General features: G+C 34.6%; 1 protein-coding gene across 2 annotated transcripts in view; it reads right to left on the reverse strand.

Annotated features, from left to right (window-relative positions):
• Positions 1 to 1,991: 1,991 nt before the first annotated feature.
• The window catches only part of LOC128998219 (F-BAR domain only protein 2-like), a 53,586-nt gene continuing 40,295 nt past the window's right edge, over positions 1,992 to 15,282 (reverse strand). For both annotated transcript variants that reach the window (XM_054424251.1, XM_054424250.1), the window contains 9 exons: positions 12,397 to 12,554; positions 11,259 to 11,398; positions 10,330 to 10,571; positions 9,097 to 9,252; positions 8,396 to 8,540; positions 7,239 to 7,441; positions 5,955 to 6,184; positions 5,477 to 5,593; positions 1,992 to 2,558 (listed from right to left, as the gene is read on the reverse strand). In XM_054424251.1, coding sequence (XP_054280226.1) covers positions 5,487 to 5,593; positions 5,955 to 6,184; positions 7,239 to 7,441; positions 8,396 to 8,540; positions 9,097 to 9,252; positions 10,330 to 10,571; positions 11,259 to 11,398; positions 12,397 to 12,554 — 1,381 coding nt within the window. In that variant the 3' untranslated portion in view covers positions 1,992 to 2,558; positions 5,477 to 5,486. The remainder of the gene's footprint in view (positions 2,559 to 5,476; positions 5,594 to 5,954; positions 6,185 to 7,238; positions 7,442 to 8,395; positions 8,541 to 9,096; positions 9,253 to 10,329; positions 10,572 to 11,258; positions 11,399 to 12,396; positions 12,555 to 15,282) is intronic.

Raw genomic sequence — 15,282 nt, forward strand, 5'->3', positions numbered from 1 at the left:
TTTAAAACTTAATTAATTTATTCGTAAAGAATGTTTTATTTAAAATTTACAAAGATTTTGGCACCAATTAAAATTATAGTTTTTTACTTTACCTGTTTTACCTAACAATATTATGCAAAATCATTAGAACAAAAAAATATTTAAGCTACATCTTATCAAAAGGTTAATATAAACTAAAACTTTACAATATACAAAACATAAAACGTGAAACATAATAAAATAAATCTACTGTATATAAATAATACATGTGGATTCAGAAGCTTTGGTAATAAATAATACAACAGCATCCAACATGTATCAATTCAATTCACATACTCAACACATTTCAAGTATTCTGCAACAACAAGGTATTTCAACACTAACACTATTATTTACATATTTTTATTTTAATACGATTTCTTACAAGTATATTACATAACCCTACCAGTGTCATTGTCGAATTATCTGCAAAGTTTATAATTAATCTGTGTAGGGTTATGTTTTCAGTATTATAACAGAGACTTAATAATTTTTACTACTATCTTTGAACTCTCTCTGGATTATATTTAACTTACAGAAATGATAATAGATCTATCTAACAAACTAAATTAAACAAATATACATAACAAAATTTAAGCCGGTTAATGTGTAGATAGAGTTTTTGAAAGTTGTTATTTCCTCTAACCGATTTTGAAACCTGATTTTGTTTTTTAAATTTATAATTCAACATAAGTAATTTAACGAGTGTTAGTATATCTGGATGCTTTCAAACATGGTATTAAACATGGAACGATTATTACACATCACAAAAAAAACTGTCTTCTTGTTTTGGCTATTTAAGACATTCTTAAGTTCCTTACAGGTAGATGTTTTCTCATTTTTTTTCTTTTCATTTGTTAACATTAATGTTTCTTCCTTGAAACTTTTGGTGTAAAGAACTTTAATTCTGAAGAACTGACACCCCGACAAGCTTTGAAAAGAACTTAGATCTTGACAGACGGAATTAGTGTTACCAACATAACTACTTCAAAACCAAATATAGGTTCCTAACAAGTAAAAAATGTCATGTTATTTGACAAACCATCTTAAAAAACATCAATGAAGAAATCCATTATCGCTTGCATTTAGTACCAAACACTCTTAAAATTACATAAACAAATAAAAGCCAACCTTATTTAAATATTTTTATTCATGAAAAAATACTAGCATATTTTCTTTACATTTTCATGTCTAGAATTAAATTAGAGGAACAGAATTTCTGTGAGATAAATTGATTTTCCTACAGTAAAAGCCCTCTAACAAGTTAATGTTGAATCCAAGGTTTGGTCCATAAATCATCTAAGCTGGACAAAATTATACTTAGATATGAGTTATCCAACTGGTATTACTTCATGAACTATAACAAAGAAAAGCCTTTTTAAAATTATATAAGACATTACATAAAGATCAAGTTGATCCAAAAGTTGATTGTTTCAAAAGTTGTTTTGTTTAGAATAATGGTTGGTCATTAATCTTAAATTATTCAGCATCAAAACTGTTTTTATTTGAATGAATTTTCCTTGAAGGAAGAAAATATAAATTACATCATTGCACAATTGAAATTTAAACAGAGCTATAGTCAATCTTAAAAACTTAAAAACATAGTTTAGCTGTTAAATGGGCCTTTACTGTAAATGGGACAACTACTGTAATTTGTATTGTACCTTAAAAACTGATAAAATGGTTCAACATAAATAAATTGTCATGATAAAACTGTTAAAATGGGGATAAAACTAAGTGAAAAAAAACATCCACTTAAAATGTCCAACATTTATTTTTTGCACTTAAAAAACTGGCTGCCATTTAAGTCTATTAATTAGTATTTTTTGTGTTTGATTATTAACTTAATTAAATATTTATAAAAGATTGAATTTTAATTTTTGATTGCTCTGAAGCAAGTAAAGATTTCACCATCCTGTTTTCTAAGGAGTGACAAATTAATCAAACGCAGACAATCTATAACCAGCAAAATCTGAAGACAAATATTTATTGGAATTTTAAAATCCAAATACACGAACAGAATCAATAATAACAAAACAAGTAACAAGTGATTAAACAAAAGCATAAAAATTATTTTTTTACATCAACAGATTTAAGTAGTATTCTAAGACAGAAGTAAAACATAACTAACACTGTATTAAGCCTTTACAAATAATATTTTGATTACAATCAAATATATTACAATTTACAGAGCTTAGAGTTACTTTAAACTACATATAGCCTGTGCATGTAATGGGCAAATCTCTGTAAATGTACATTTCTCCATTGGCTTATTTATACTGTGCCTGATCAAACAGTTAGATAGCCCAAAGTCTTATGAACAAAATTCTTCACATGCTAGTCAGAATACATTCTTACAGGAACCCTGTATATATAAATATATCAGTAACCCTGTCTATAAAAGACATATCTTGTAAAAAAATAATTATGTTTTTCACACAACAGAGTATGTAAATACTATCACTGAAAGTACACTAAAACGAATATAAATACATTATTATGATTCCATCTCTAGACATACTCTTCCTCGGGCATTGAACCTAAAACAAACTCAATTTATGTAGTGGTCAATAAAGTACTATTTGTCATTATTTGAAATGAGATTCAAATGCATAAAAACTTTAAATTGCAATAGATAAGCACTCAAAGTAAAGAGTCCAAGAAATGCTTAGTAATTTATATGTATCGAACCCAAAAAATTATTTTGCAAACCAACAAAAACTTAAACAAGTGATATTTATAACAAACAAATATTATATTACAACAAAAATAATGTAATTCTGTACAATCTCAAAAGTTCGACAAATGTTCAAAACGGCCAATCCAAATTCCACAAACAACAGGTTTACTGGAATCTGTTTTAAGTGGGATGCATGGTTATTAAGAGTTGTGGATAGTAGAACATAAGCTACTGGTTCTGTTGCACTGAGCGGATGTATACACCAAATCAACATCTTCATCTACTTCCACTTATGATACAGTGCTAGGTAGTAAAACAATGCACAGAATACAGTATCAACATCAACACCATGACATATTCACTAGCACAGATATTTCCTCTACCTTGCAAATCGTAACCATTAAATGAGTAGATACAGACAGGGCCTGATTAAGGCTCTAGTCGCCAGTAGGCTGACGTTTTTCGCGCCCCCTCCTCCTCCCTACCACTAGCCCTCCTCTCTGCCACCACTTTCAAAATTTCAATGTATGAATATTAATTCTGAATTCAAAAATTAAAAATTACCAAAGGCATTATACTATATACTACTATTCAGTTTATTTAAAAACAAAAGAAAGCTGATCATAAATTAATGCATGGTTTGATTAGGAACTTTTAAAACTGCAAATCTTTCGACTTTGAGATAATATTTCAAATTCAAGAGCTAAACAATATGACATAGTCATAGGCACTATTAATTCTGGTCGAGTATAGATACAGAAGGTAAAGATATTGTTTGAACTAAGTTCACAGTACGACCTTATAAAGCTTCGTTTGCACTAGGGTGGCACGGCACAGTAATGTATTTATTTTACAGTTTATTAAACATATGATTGTATTAAATCAAAAGTAGACCTAACCTAAAATATCAAAAAACCAAACAATAATATACGTACTTTCTAAATTAACTGTTAATCACCTAGGCCTAAAACAATTTTATTAGGGCCTTTAGATGGGGCGTTTACACCCCCAGTCACAACTTTAAGTCTTAGCTGTCTGGCGCCCCCCCTAAAACACTTGGCTGACTGGCGCCCTAGGCTCCAGCCTAATTAGCCTAATGGGTAATCAGGCCCTGGATACAGAGTGTCAACCGATAAAAATCACATGTTGTTTGTTAAATTCAGAAATCACTCAGAAATTTGAATCACACAATCGGTAATCGATTTCTAAAAGAACTTTTTATTTAATAAATAAAAACAGTAGAAAACTCCCTAAACCAAACTAATTAGGACTAATCAGTAATCAAAATTAAGGTTAGGCAACGTTTTATTATATGATGTCAATTTAGTAGACTCCCTCTTATCCGGACACCTTTTCACCGGACATCAGTTTAACCGGACTACACTTGGTGGGAATGACATTTCTTTAACTGGACAACTTTTATCAGCATATCGGTTTAACCGGACTAGATCAGCAGGAAGTGGGCGGTACTGAAACGACTGTTCTCGTGGGAAAGATTTGAGACCAGTGATCACGTGTCTAAATACAGTGCTCTCCTAAATTTAAGTCAAATACTGTATACAGTATGCATTTAAACGGTCCGTTTTAACGAGTTTTTGGGGACGTCGGTTTAACCGGAAAAAATGTTATCCGGACTGGCCTCGGTCCCGAGGAGTCCGGAAAAGAGGGAGTCTACTGTATTCAGTTTATAAAGGGTCAGTGGCGGTTCTAGGACCTTGTCAACAGGGGTTGGGGGGGGGGGGGCTAACGGGGGTGTTTCAAACTAGGAGGGAGATCCGGGAGTCCTTCCCCAGAAAATTTTCTATTTAAAGCCGTTTGGTGAATTTTAAAACCATTTTAACGTATAGAACTGTGTCCAAAAACCAATGTTAAGTTTTTATGAAAAAAATTATGTTTCAATTTTCCCTAGGCTCCAACTTGGAACCGCCACTGTAAAGGATATTAAGAATCTGTAAAAAAGTGTAAAATTTTAAGGCCATAAATGATGTATTCTAGCAGGCCTACACAACATTTAAAACTGCATTGTACAATCAGGGTATGATGTATATGACAGGATAGTGCTTAACACGTTCAGTGCTGACTACATCAATTGATGTAGTCGCGCCACGAGCGGCCTACATCAATTGATGTTGTAGTTGCGCAACTCCCACTTCATTAGTTCAGTATGAGCTCAGCCATTGCCGGGGAATGTTAAAATCGTTGCTAGCCTGTAGCTTAGAATGAGAGCTTTATTTGGGTATTAGGTTGGTACTAAAATTTCCCGTAAAATCCCGTCTGACAATGATTTTGTCCCGGTTTCGGGGATTTTCTCTCTTCAAGCCATATTACAAAGCCACTGACTACTGATCCAGGCAGTGCTGCTACCTTTGGGTGTTTTAGGGAACTACGTCCAATCTCGGGCTAACATAGTACAATCGCCGCTGCTCTTTTGTTATTCGTCAGATTGAAATATTTGAATGCCAATTGCGTTCGCTGTTACGGTATCGCGCCTGGGCTTCGCCCGGACCTCGCCGTCATTGGCGAGCGCCTGTTGGAGTGCCTGCCGCACTGAACGTGTTAAGATGCAAGAAGGCGAATGACCTAGACCCCTAAACAATTCTCGTAAATTTGTATGCATACTAAATGCACAACTGAATAGGGTAAGGCAGAATTGTTTGCTAGTAAAGTAAGGCATGTTTTTTTATCAATGGTTCTCTACTGTGAAAACATACTACTTGACCTCCTTGATAGTGTGTGTATAGTTTGTGGGTTGTGGGTAAATTCTATAAGTTTACTCACCAGCATCCTGTTAGGAGTCTGAAGACGAGGATGAATGATTCTCATTATTTTCATCGTTATTTTCACTACCTTCAATGCAGCGATTCTTATTATTTGAGCCGTGACAAATGTATTTTCCTGTAAAATATTAATGTCACATAATAATAGTGAAATGAGTCATTATATTTAAACTAAGAATATTCATCAAAGGCCTTATTGGATAATGGATTATTTCTATCAGGTGATGCCATTAATTTGTTCTGTCATTAAAATTGTTTTCAACAGAAATCACACCTGTGTATCTTCTCAAAATGTAAAGGTCGCAAGACTTCAAGTTTTCTGTCATAAGTCATTTTTCTTCACTATTGACATCTTAGTTATAGACATAATTAATTTCCTTTCCTTTTCCTAAATAAATGCATAATATCCATCTAATCAAATCCCTGTTTTGCTTCAGCATACGATCTCAAAATATAGTATCTGTACTTCTTGTACTAACCTGACACAAATCTCTTCTTGACCAAAGACACCCTAAATCCAGGCCCTTGCAGTTCTAGGTCCACGCCAGAAAGAGTAGTTCCCTCACAGTTGAACTGGACAGCGATGATGCCGATGGAACTGGGACCTTTGGCCACCTCAAACCTGGCACGCAATGAGCCAATCGGACCATTCTCTGTGAGATCCGATAGCTCTGTGAACCTCCAAACTGCGCAGTTGTTGTTCTTGTCCCTGAAATAAATCCAAAATGTCAGTAAAAAGGTAAGTATTGTTAAACAATGAAGAGAAGTTATCCAACCTGCTTCTTCACTCCCCTTCCCCAAGATTGCAGACACTGTGACGATCAACTTTCCAAACCTTTAGATAAGTGTCGGACAGTAGATTTTGTTACAAGGTAAAGTTTCAAATTGTGTGTAGTTTTTGTCAGGAGTTTTGCTATTCAGGTTTCTTTTAGTCCCTCACTACAGTAACTAGATGTAATAAATAAGAGAAGGCTCGTACCTTAAATTTTCTACTCATGTCGTTAACACTATTTATGGGTGTTGCATACACTACTTTACCTACGACAGTGTAAAAATCACTAAGTACTCATAACTTCTAAGAGAGGTTATTGTTTTTGTTTATAACCTCTCATTGCCACTGACGGTGATGCAACGAAACATTGTACCAAACACGAATTGCACCACTCAACAATTAAATTGGCCTGAACAGCTGATTAGTTAAAGTTCGAATCATTTCAATTTTACTTCTTCTCTCTTAAACCTTGAACCTCATTGGTCCGTTACCCGTGTTGTTATCAGTAAAACTATGCTGCTATGAAAGTAAACAATGCTGTTATGTGAAACTTTTCAATTCAAAGAACTGAACTGAAACGGCTACTTTAAAAAACTGTTATAGATAAATAAATAAACCTATGCGTTCAAATGGTTAAAACTTTTACATAATTGTTTTGGCGTAGCAAGTTACCAGGTTAACATTGCCAAAAATGGACCAAAAGTGTATTATCTATTCTATTATAGCAATTTAGATTTTTCAAAATTTTTTTGTATTTTTAGTAAGTGAAGTAACTATCTTGGGAAAAAAAATATATTTAAACTTAAGATTGTTTAAATTTTTTTAAATGAATAAAACAAGTTACCGTTCTACAATGGTTGAAAATTCATGATGGTATTCCAGTTCAAAGAGGCAAAGTCAAATCTCTAGCTATACTAATCTACCCTTGCTATTTATCTTGAACATTTTGAACACACATATTTTAGTTTTGAAAATGAATAAAGTGAGTTACCATTCAGCTTGAGGCTCAGCATTCATAGCTTTGACATCCCCGTCTACAGGCACCGACACTGATAGGTTCAATAGAGGGGAGGGTGATCCCATAGCCTTCTTGTTATACATGTAATCTACCCTGATGTCTGTCTGGTTCTTCTCACACTTCCAATAAGCCACTAGTTGGAACGGACAAGATGCAGCCCCTATAAACGGTTTCACCTACAACAGTAAACAATGTATTAGATATAGGTAAATCAGAGTAAAAGTTAGGTTAGGTAATGTTACATAGTTGTATGTCCAATGGCACCAAACAGTCACCAAACATGAACTAACCTTAAAATTTCTTTCTTAAACCTTCTCATACCACATAACAAAAATCTAAAACTTCTAGATGTTAAATATTTTTTCCTACGGTTACCTAACAATGTACATGTTCTCTCACTGATTTGAGAAAGCAAAGTGGCCAATTCGCTCATCAGTGAGACAATGTTAACATTGTCTCACTCTAATTACTTTGTCTCACTCCAGATTTGCAACGTGAAGGCACGAAATAGTGAGCGCGTAACAAGCAGGCAACGTCGTATGCGCGCGAAATACGTTGGCAGCACTGGCTGTAAATCAGCTGGTCAGCTGTTGTACTGTTGTATTTGTCACTTCACGTTAAATGTAATATTAAAAGTTCACTTCTGTGTAAAAATAAGTTATGTTTCTTCACCAATTTATTTGTTTTATGGTAACTGTAGGAAAAGTATAATGTGCAACTCGAGTTCAAAGTACAATTGCCTCACTCGAGGCATGTATTTATATATACAGAAATATACAGAAAATAATAACTCGCCTACGGCTCGTGAGTAAGGATTTCTCTCGAGTGAGTCAATTGCTCACTTTTCTCACTAGTTGCACAAATAACTATTTCAACCATAAAAACCCGTATTTCATGGATCAATTTGGAAATTTTAAAATAAAACTGTAAACACAAAAAATGAAACAATGTGAACTAAACGCAAAGCCTAAAAAAACTGCTTACTTTCTTATACAAATGGTTTCTCATTATAATGGTGATGAAAAATTCATTCAGACCTTCGTCATTTATTGATTATATTCAGGGATTGAACACAAACAACTAAAACTAGCTTCTATTTTTTTGTAGAAATGTAAAAAACTGATACATACTTGATACTTAAGTATGTCTACATTGAAGTAGGAAGCTGTAGGATTCTTTTCAGCCTGGCGTTTCAATAGAGCAGTTAAGGCACTCATGTTGAATTTGAATGTAGTCCAAGGGGGCAAAGTTTCTAGGCACGGTTCATCATAATCCCTGGAAAAAATGACATAAATATGAAAAACATATTACATAAAATAAAACAAGTGTCAAATTTACTGTACTAACATTATAACAATCAAAACCTACAGACACACGCTCAAGTAAATTAATATTAACTGATTCACTTATACATGTCTAGAAAAGGAAAGATTTTTCTATCAACAAAATTCACTTTCCGATAAAAAATAAAAATACACATGTATATTTTCTAAATTTTTAGTCCTGCAGAAATCAATGAATACCAATGGTTAAGTTTCAAGTATAAAAAACAAGTTCTTGGCAAGTTTCTTGGGTTTCTAATTCACCATATGGCATGTACCAGAAATAATACTCTCTTAACAAATAAATGGTTATCATTTTTCACTATTTTTTTACATGACAAATTCATTGAACTATACAGAACGCTGCTGGTGTACTTTTTTAAAACACACACACTTTTGGGTATTTACCCAGGCCTGGGGTAAATACCAATTAATCAATTCTCTATCCAATGGGTATTTTTACCCAGCCCACATGACTAATAAGAATACACGATATTGAATCTACTTACCAAATAATTAGTTGCTTGTTAGGGAACACTTTGGTCAATCTAGAAGAGTTGGTGAGCTTAAAAATGAGCTGGGCTGGGTTCGGATTATTGGTGAGCAAATTTACGATGCCGGCAGGAAAAGAGAGCATCATATCTCCTGACAACTTCACTTGGCACCTGAACAAAAACAAGCAAACATATAGCAACACTAAAGTCACCTTTATTGTTCAACAAAGGAAAAAGGAATAATATGCAAAATATAAAAGTAATTTTGACTTATTTTAGAGATTGTAAGCATAACTGTTACTCAATTATCACAGTTTGGTTACGTAGTATAGTATAGTAGAAGAAGGATTTTAGTTATTAGTGAAAAGATAGACATTAAAATATATTAGTGTATTATTAGTGTAATTGACGAACTTTGTCCTTTAAGTGATAAGAAGAAGAACGCCACTCTAGACGCCGAGACAGATGACAGTACGAGTATAGACCCAAGTTAGTAAATACGTAACTACCTGTCCGGTCAATCTTAAATATTTAGTATTTCTTTAGTCGAGGTTGATATATTTATTTAATTAATAGTTGTATTAGTAAATCAATAACATTCTGAAAACTTTCTAACAAAATGCAAATTGACTGACCAATGCCATGCACTGTTGTGAAAGAAGGTATATTCGTTATGGTTCAGGTTGTTTCACCAGTGATTACGTTCAGCACAATAGAATAAGAAGAAAGGGGAGAGAAGGGATGACAAATCAAACCAACCACAGAGAGCTAAGATAGGAGGAAGAGAATGGTATTAATTTGTTTCTCGACTCTTTAAGAAAAACTTGAGCACAGTAGGGAATTTTGTAAATATAAACTATAAATAGGACAACTGGTTTGATTTGAACAAAACAATAGTATAAAGAAGGAAAGGGTAAATCCAAACTATAATACATTGGTTTGTTTGCATTAGTATTTCATAGAGAGCAAGAAGCAAAGATAAATCAATAATTTCTGTCAGCTGGATTCTAAATTTTAAAGTCCTGAGTGATTCATACAAGGTGATCAAAGTGAAACAGATTGAATATGATAACTGAGTAGTATTGATACTTGTTTACTAAACTGTTGTTATATTTTAGGTACTTTTCCCAGTGGATGGGATCAGATTCCAGATAAAAAAAATCTAGAAAACTTGTTTTTTATATCGTGGTGGAGAATGTCAACAAAGAAAACTGATTGTATCAACCTAAAAGTAAACATAAGTCTTACTTCTTTTCGTCAGTGCCATGGAAGTAGGAGTGTATCATCTCGTGAAAGGCCACTGCCAGTGGTATAGTGTCAGACATGCCCAGTGTAAGAGGGGACGGCCCGCGGGACAGACCCACGGGCACTCCTGCTGCACGGAACTCTAGACTGCTCACACTGTCTGCGCGCGCGATGTTGCTGGGGCCTGGGCTGCTCCTCAGTGCTGGACTGTTCCTACCTGCATTGTTGCGACTCAGTGTGCCACTCTGGAACAATGATTATGTGATTAGTCTTTTGATAAGAAGATTTTTTGTATACAAGGGAAAGGTAATATCCAGAATTCTTTTAAGATAACCAAGTGGCTGTTCAGGAGTGTTTTTGGATAGAGGTAGAGTTTACCTGAGAAAACTAAAGGGGCTAATAGATATACAACAACACATCACAAAACATTATACTGATATTTTTAGGACTTGTTTAGAGTAGAATGAAAGGAAAAGTCAGTTGAAGTTCAAAACTGGGTAGGCACCAGTTTCCACCCTATAAATACATAACTTTGCATTGGTCTGAAGGAATGGACTGTATTACTTTAGTGGTGTATCAAGAATCAAAATATAAGCTGTGTAATGATGACTGTGGGTTTCTTCCAAAAGCATATGGTGAGTCGGTGGCTCAGTCGGTAGTGCATTGAACTTTAGATCCATGGCAGTGATGTCATGGGTTTGGATCCTGGAGCCTACCACTATAACTATCAGTACAGTTAAACTCTTGTACTGCACCAAATAACCCCTTGATTTGTTGGATGCATTCCATGCACAGACCTGGGGCCAATGTGGACAGGTAAATGCAAAGTTAAAAGAGGCAGCCAACCTCTAAAAAAAAGAGTGTAAATGTCTCCTTTCCCAAACTAACAGAACCGTTACAATTATTTAACTTGTGTCAAAGCAGTAACTTACAGAAGTAATGTCGTCTCGACGGGATGGAGGCCTCGGAATGGCAATACCCGAGGTAGGGGTAGGAGTCTGTCTCTGTGTCCTCTCAACCCCTACACCTGCAGGCTGAATAACACCAACCTCTTGGAACAAATCTTGCAAATCTAGAAAACACAGAGTTAATTAATTACACTGAGTACTGGCAATTACATTCTTCAGCTAATTTGCAAAATGAAGAATAATGCATTTACCTCCCACCAAGAGATGTTTGATATAGCTCTACTGTTATAATGTTTCATTCTAGAGTGTTTTGCTAGCCCGGTACTTAGTATGTTGAGATATCTTTGGGAGCTTCTTACTGATTGATAAATCTTTTGAGGGCATAGTTCACCTTTTTTTTGTTTACACTCACAACTCATCAGGTAAAATGACCGTTGACAAACACACAAATCGTCCAAGATATTATTGTGTGTGTCATAGTTTTTAACAAGTTCTCGATAAAGAAAAAAAAAAAACTGAATAACGCCAAAAAAAATGTATCAATGATAAACTCTCCTAAAAGCATGTAATTCAATAACAGCTTCTCACTCAGTTCTGTGCTGGAGTGATAAGGTTCCTTACATGACCTTGAAAGATTTTACCTTTTTCCTAGAGATGATTTTTTCTTTGCGAGACATGTCAAAAGCCTCTAGGAAATTAACACTCAAGATACATAGAAGCATACCTTATTGATGATAAAACTAAGGCCTACAATACACAAAGCAACTCTGATAATGTAATGTTTCACTCTTTATTATTGTATATAGCCCTTACAAAGCAAATGTTGAATAGAAAAGTTAAGCTACATGTACATGAGTCAAGTTTCAAGCCATGAAACAGATCACAATCAAGTCTGGCTGAGTGGTCTGACGCTTTTTCACCCAGCTTTTGATACAGCACCGAAGATTGAGGGTTTGAATCCTCTCAGTCAGGTCTAGTGTGCAATCCACGAGGACAGATCAGGTTGAAATTAATGAGATGGGTTAAGTCTTTCTAAAAAGCACCTCTGATCAGAAATTTTCTACTTTTTAATCTTTCGTACTGTCCCACTGTTTCAGATCTATAAGATGAGGGATGGACACACCGGTAATCGTTGGATCTCAAAGTTCTAAGTACTACCCACCTGAGTATCTACTGGTGGTAACAGGTGCAGGACTAGAGGCCGAAGTTAGCGTAGGACTCTGCAACGGAGCATAGGGATGACTGGTGGTGGGGGTTGAGGCACTTGATCCTATTGGACTTTGGAACAGTGTCAGTCCTACCAGGTCATTGTTCAGCTTTCTATTAACAAAGACATATTTTCATTCAACTACAAACACACATTGACCACATAAAATATATTTTGATAAGAAAGGATGAAGGATTAACATGCAATTTATTAAGCTGAGGGGGAGACAATGAGGTAGTTCAAGTAAAAGAATAATTAACAATCTGATGTCCCCAAAGGTCAAAACACTATACAGGGTGTCCGGTGATAATTGTTAAATAAAATTTTGCATTAAACTACATGGTAATGGTGACAGAATGTCGCAAATTTGAGGTTCCCAACTTCAACAGTTAGAGAATAACAAATAAATTAAGATTTTTCAAAAATTATTGTAGTTGTTATGAAAAAGGTTATTTTACTCTGTTAAAAATGCACTTACTGTCAGTTTCAATGTCATTTTCAGAATCCTCACAAAATTTTAAATAAATATAACACATAATCGTTGGGGTACGTAAAAATATTCTATTTAAAATTCTTCGTTAAACAAATTATTTTTATATCGACGAAAATGTAAATAACATTTAGCAGTTTATTTCTCGGTTGTTGAGTTCCGGAGAGGTTATCAAATATGACTAAAAACTTCCTTATTTAAAGGGCTTTACAATGGTGTATAACAACATTTACCTACTGTCAAATCCATGGTGAATTTTACGCACTATTGTGAAAAATCACGGTCAAGCCAAAACAGATATTGTAAAAAATAATAAAAGTTTACTTACTATTTTATGAGCTGACCACTGATGATGAGGGTATGTATAATTTATGATTGACCAGACTACACTTCCATCAAACTAAAGAGTTTTTTTGAAGACTTTGGAAAATTTGTAATTAAAAAACACAACACATTAGTAAAAAACATAATACACACTACAATTTAAATATGAAATGATAGTTAACCCATTAAACAAATCAATGACACACTTTGTCCGAAGCACAAATCACAGTTTGGGTGTAAAGTGCCCACCGTTTTCCCGCAAGCAGGCCCTAGCTCTTTTGCGGATTGCGCCAACTGTGACCTCATACGTCAATTTTTCCCTTACTTTCCCAGCAGCCTCAAAGATTCTCTCCCGTAACTCAACTTCAGAGTTTACAACAGTTGAGTAAACTAGACTTTTCATGTAACCCCAAACAAAAAAATCTAACGGGCTCAAGTCTGGAGATCGAGGAGGCCATGTCACACTTCCTCCACGTCCAATCCATGTCGGGTAGTTTTGGGATAGCCACAACCGAACGCTTTCAGTAAAATGTGGTGGAGCACCATCCTGCTGAAATATGATTTCAGCTCTTTGTTGAGGATCAATTTCATCCAACAACTGAGGTAGAGAGTGCTGAAGAAAATCTAGATATAAATCACCGTTCAGATTTCCTTCGAAGATATGAGGACCAATTAACCGATCTCCAATCACACCTGCCCACACGTTGATCCCAAACCTTTTTTGAAAAGAAGCTTCTCTGGAGGCTTTTGGATTTTCATTATTCCAAAGATGCATATTGTGAATATTTATCACACCTTCTCTGGTAAAACGGGATTCGTCAGTCCATAGTATTTTTTTAAGGAAGTGATATTCAACAATATCACGTTGAAGAAGCCAGCGGCAGAACTCCTTTCTGGATTCGAAGTCACGAGGCTCCAATCCTTGGACCTTTGTAAAATGATACGGATGGAAGTTATTGTCCTTCAACACTTTATGTACTTTCCACCGGGACATACTAGTTTCAAGGGCAAGCTGCCTAACACTAGTAGTAGGATTATCCATAACTCTCTGAATTACACCCTCTTCAGCTGCAACATCATGCACAGGTCCTACTTCTTTCTTCTTCTTCTCAACCGATCCTGTTTCCAGCAAACGTTGATGCACTCTAGTAAACACCTGAGTACTGGGGGTGGTGCGATCAGGATACCGATTCTGGTACTCTCTCTGAGCAGCCGACGCATTACCGTTACACAAACCATAAATAAAATGCATTTCAACATACTCCCGAATCGAAAAAGACATAGTTGACCGATCACTGTCCACATGTGACTGATAGATCGTTTTAAAATATGACTACTGGTTCGCTTTGTTTTCTTATCGCTTGGATAAAGTATTGTTATCAGTAAAATACCTGAATCTATTGACTAAATCCATTCAACAAAATAGAAATTCCGGGAGATAATTTAAATCTTATATGAAAATTATACGATAACCGTAACTTTATCACAAACACATTTTACTACTATGTTTCTTTTCTTAGCTGGGTAGTTATAAACAAAGCGTTGCATGCGAGAAAGAAATACAAATTATTTGTTGCCTGCACTTAAATGTATTATTCTTCACAATAGATTTTCTTTGCCCAACCATGTTTTTTCACAATAATGATCGAATTACATTAGGAAATTTGAAATTCGGTAAAAACTATTATACACCATTGTAAAGCCCTTTAAATAAGGAAATTTTTTGTCATATTTGATAACCTCTCCGGAACTCAACAACCGAGAAATAAACTGCTAAATGTTATTTACATTTTCGTCGATATAAAAATAATTTGTTTAACGAAGAATTTTAAATAGAATATTTTTACGTACCCCAACGATTATGTGTTATATTTATTTAAAATTTTGTGAGGATTCTGAAAATGGCATTGAAACTGACGGTAAGTGCATTTTTAACAGAGTAAAATAACCTTTTTCATAACAACTACAATAATTTTTGAAAAATCTTAATTTATTTGTTATTCTCTAACTGTTGAAGTTGGGAACCT

Source organism: Macrosteles quadrilineatus, unplaced genomic scaffold (genome assembly GCF_028750875.1).
Source record: "Macrosteles quadrilineatus isolate MER2022 unplaced genomic scaffold, UCM_ALF_1.0 Scaffold_7__1_contigs__length_78375512, whole genome shotgun sequence".
NCBI classification, from domain to species: domain Eukaryota; kingdom Metazoa; phylum Arthropoda; class Insecta; order Hemiptera; family Cicadellidae; genus Macrosteles; species Macrosteles quadrilineatus.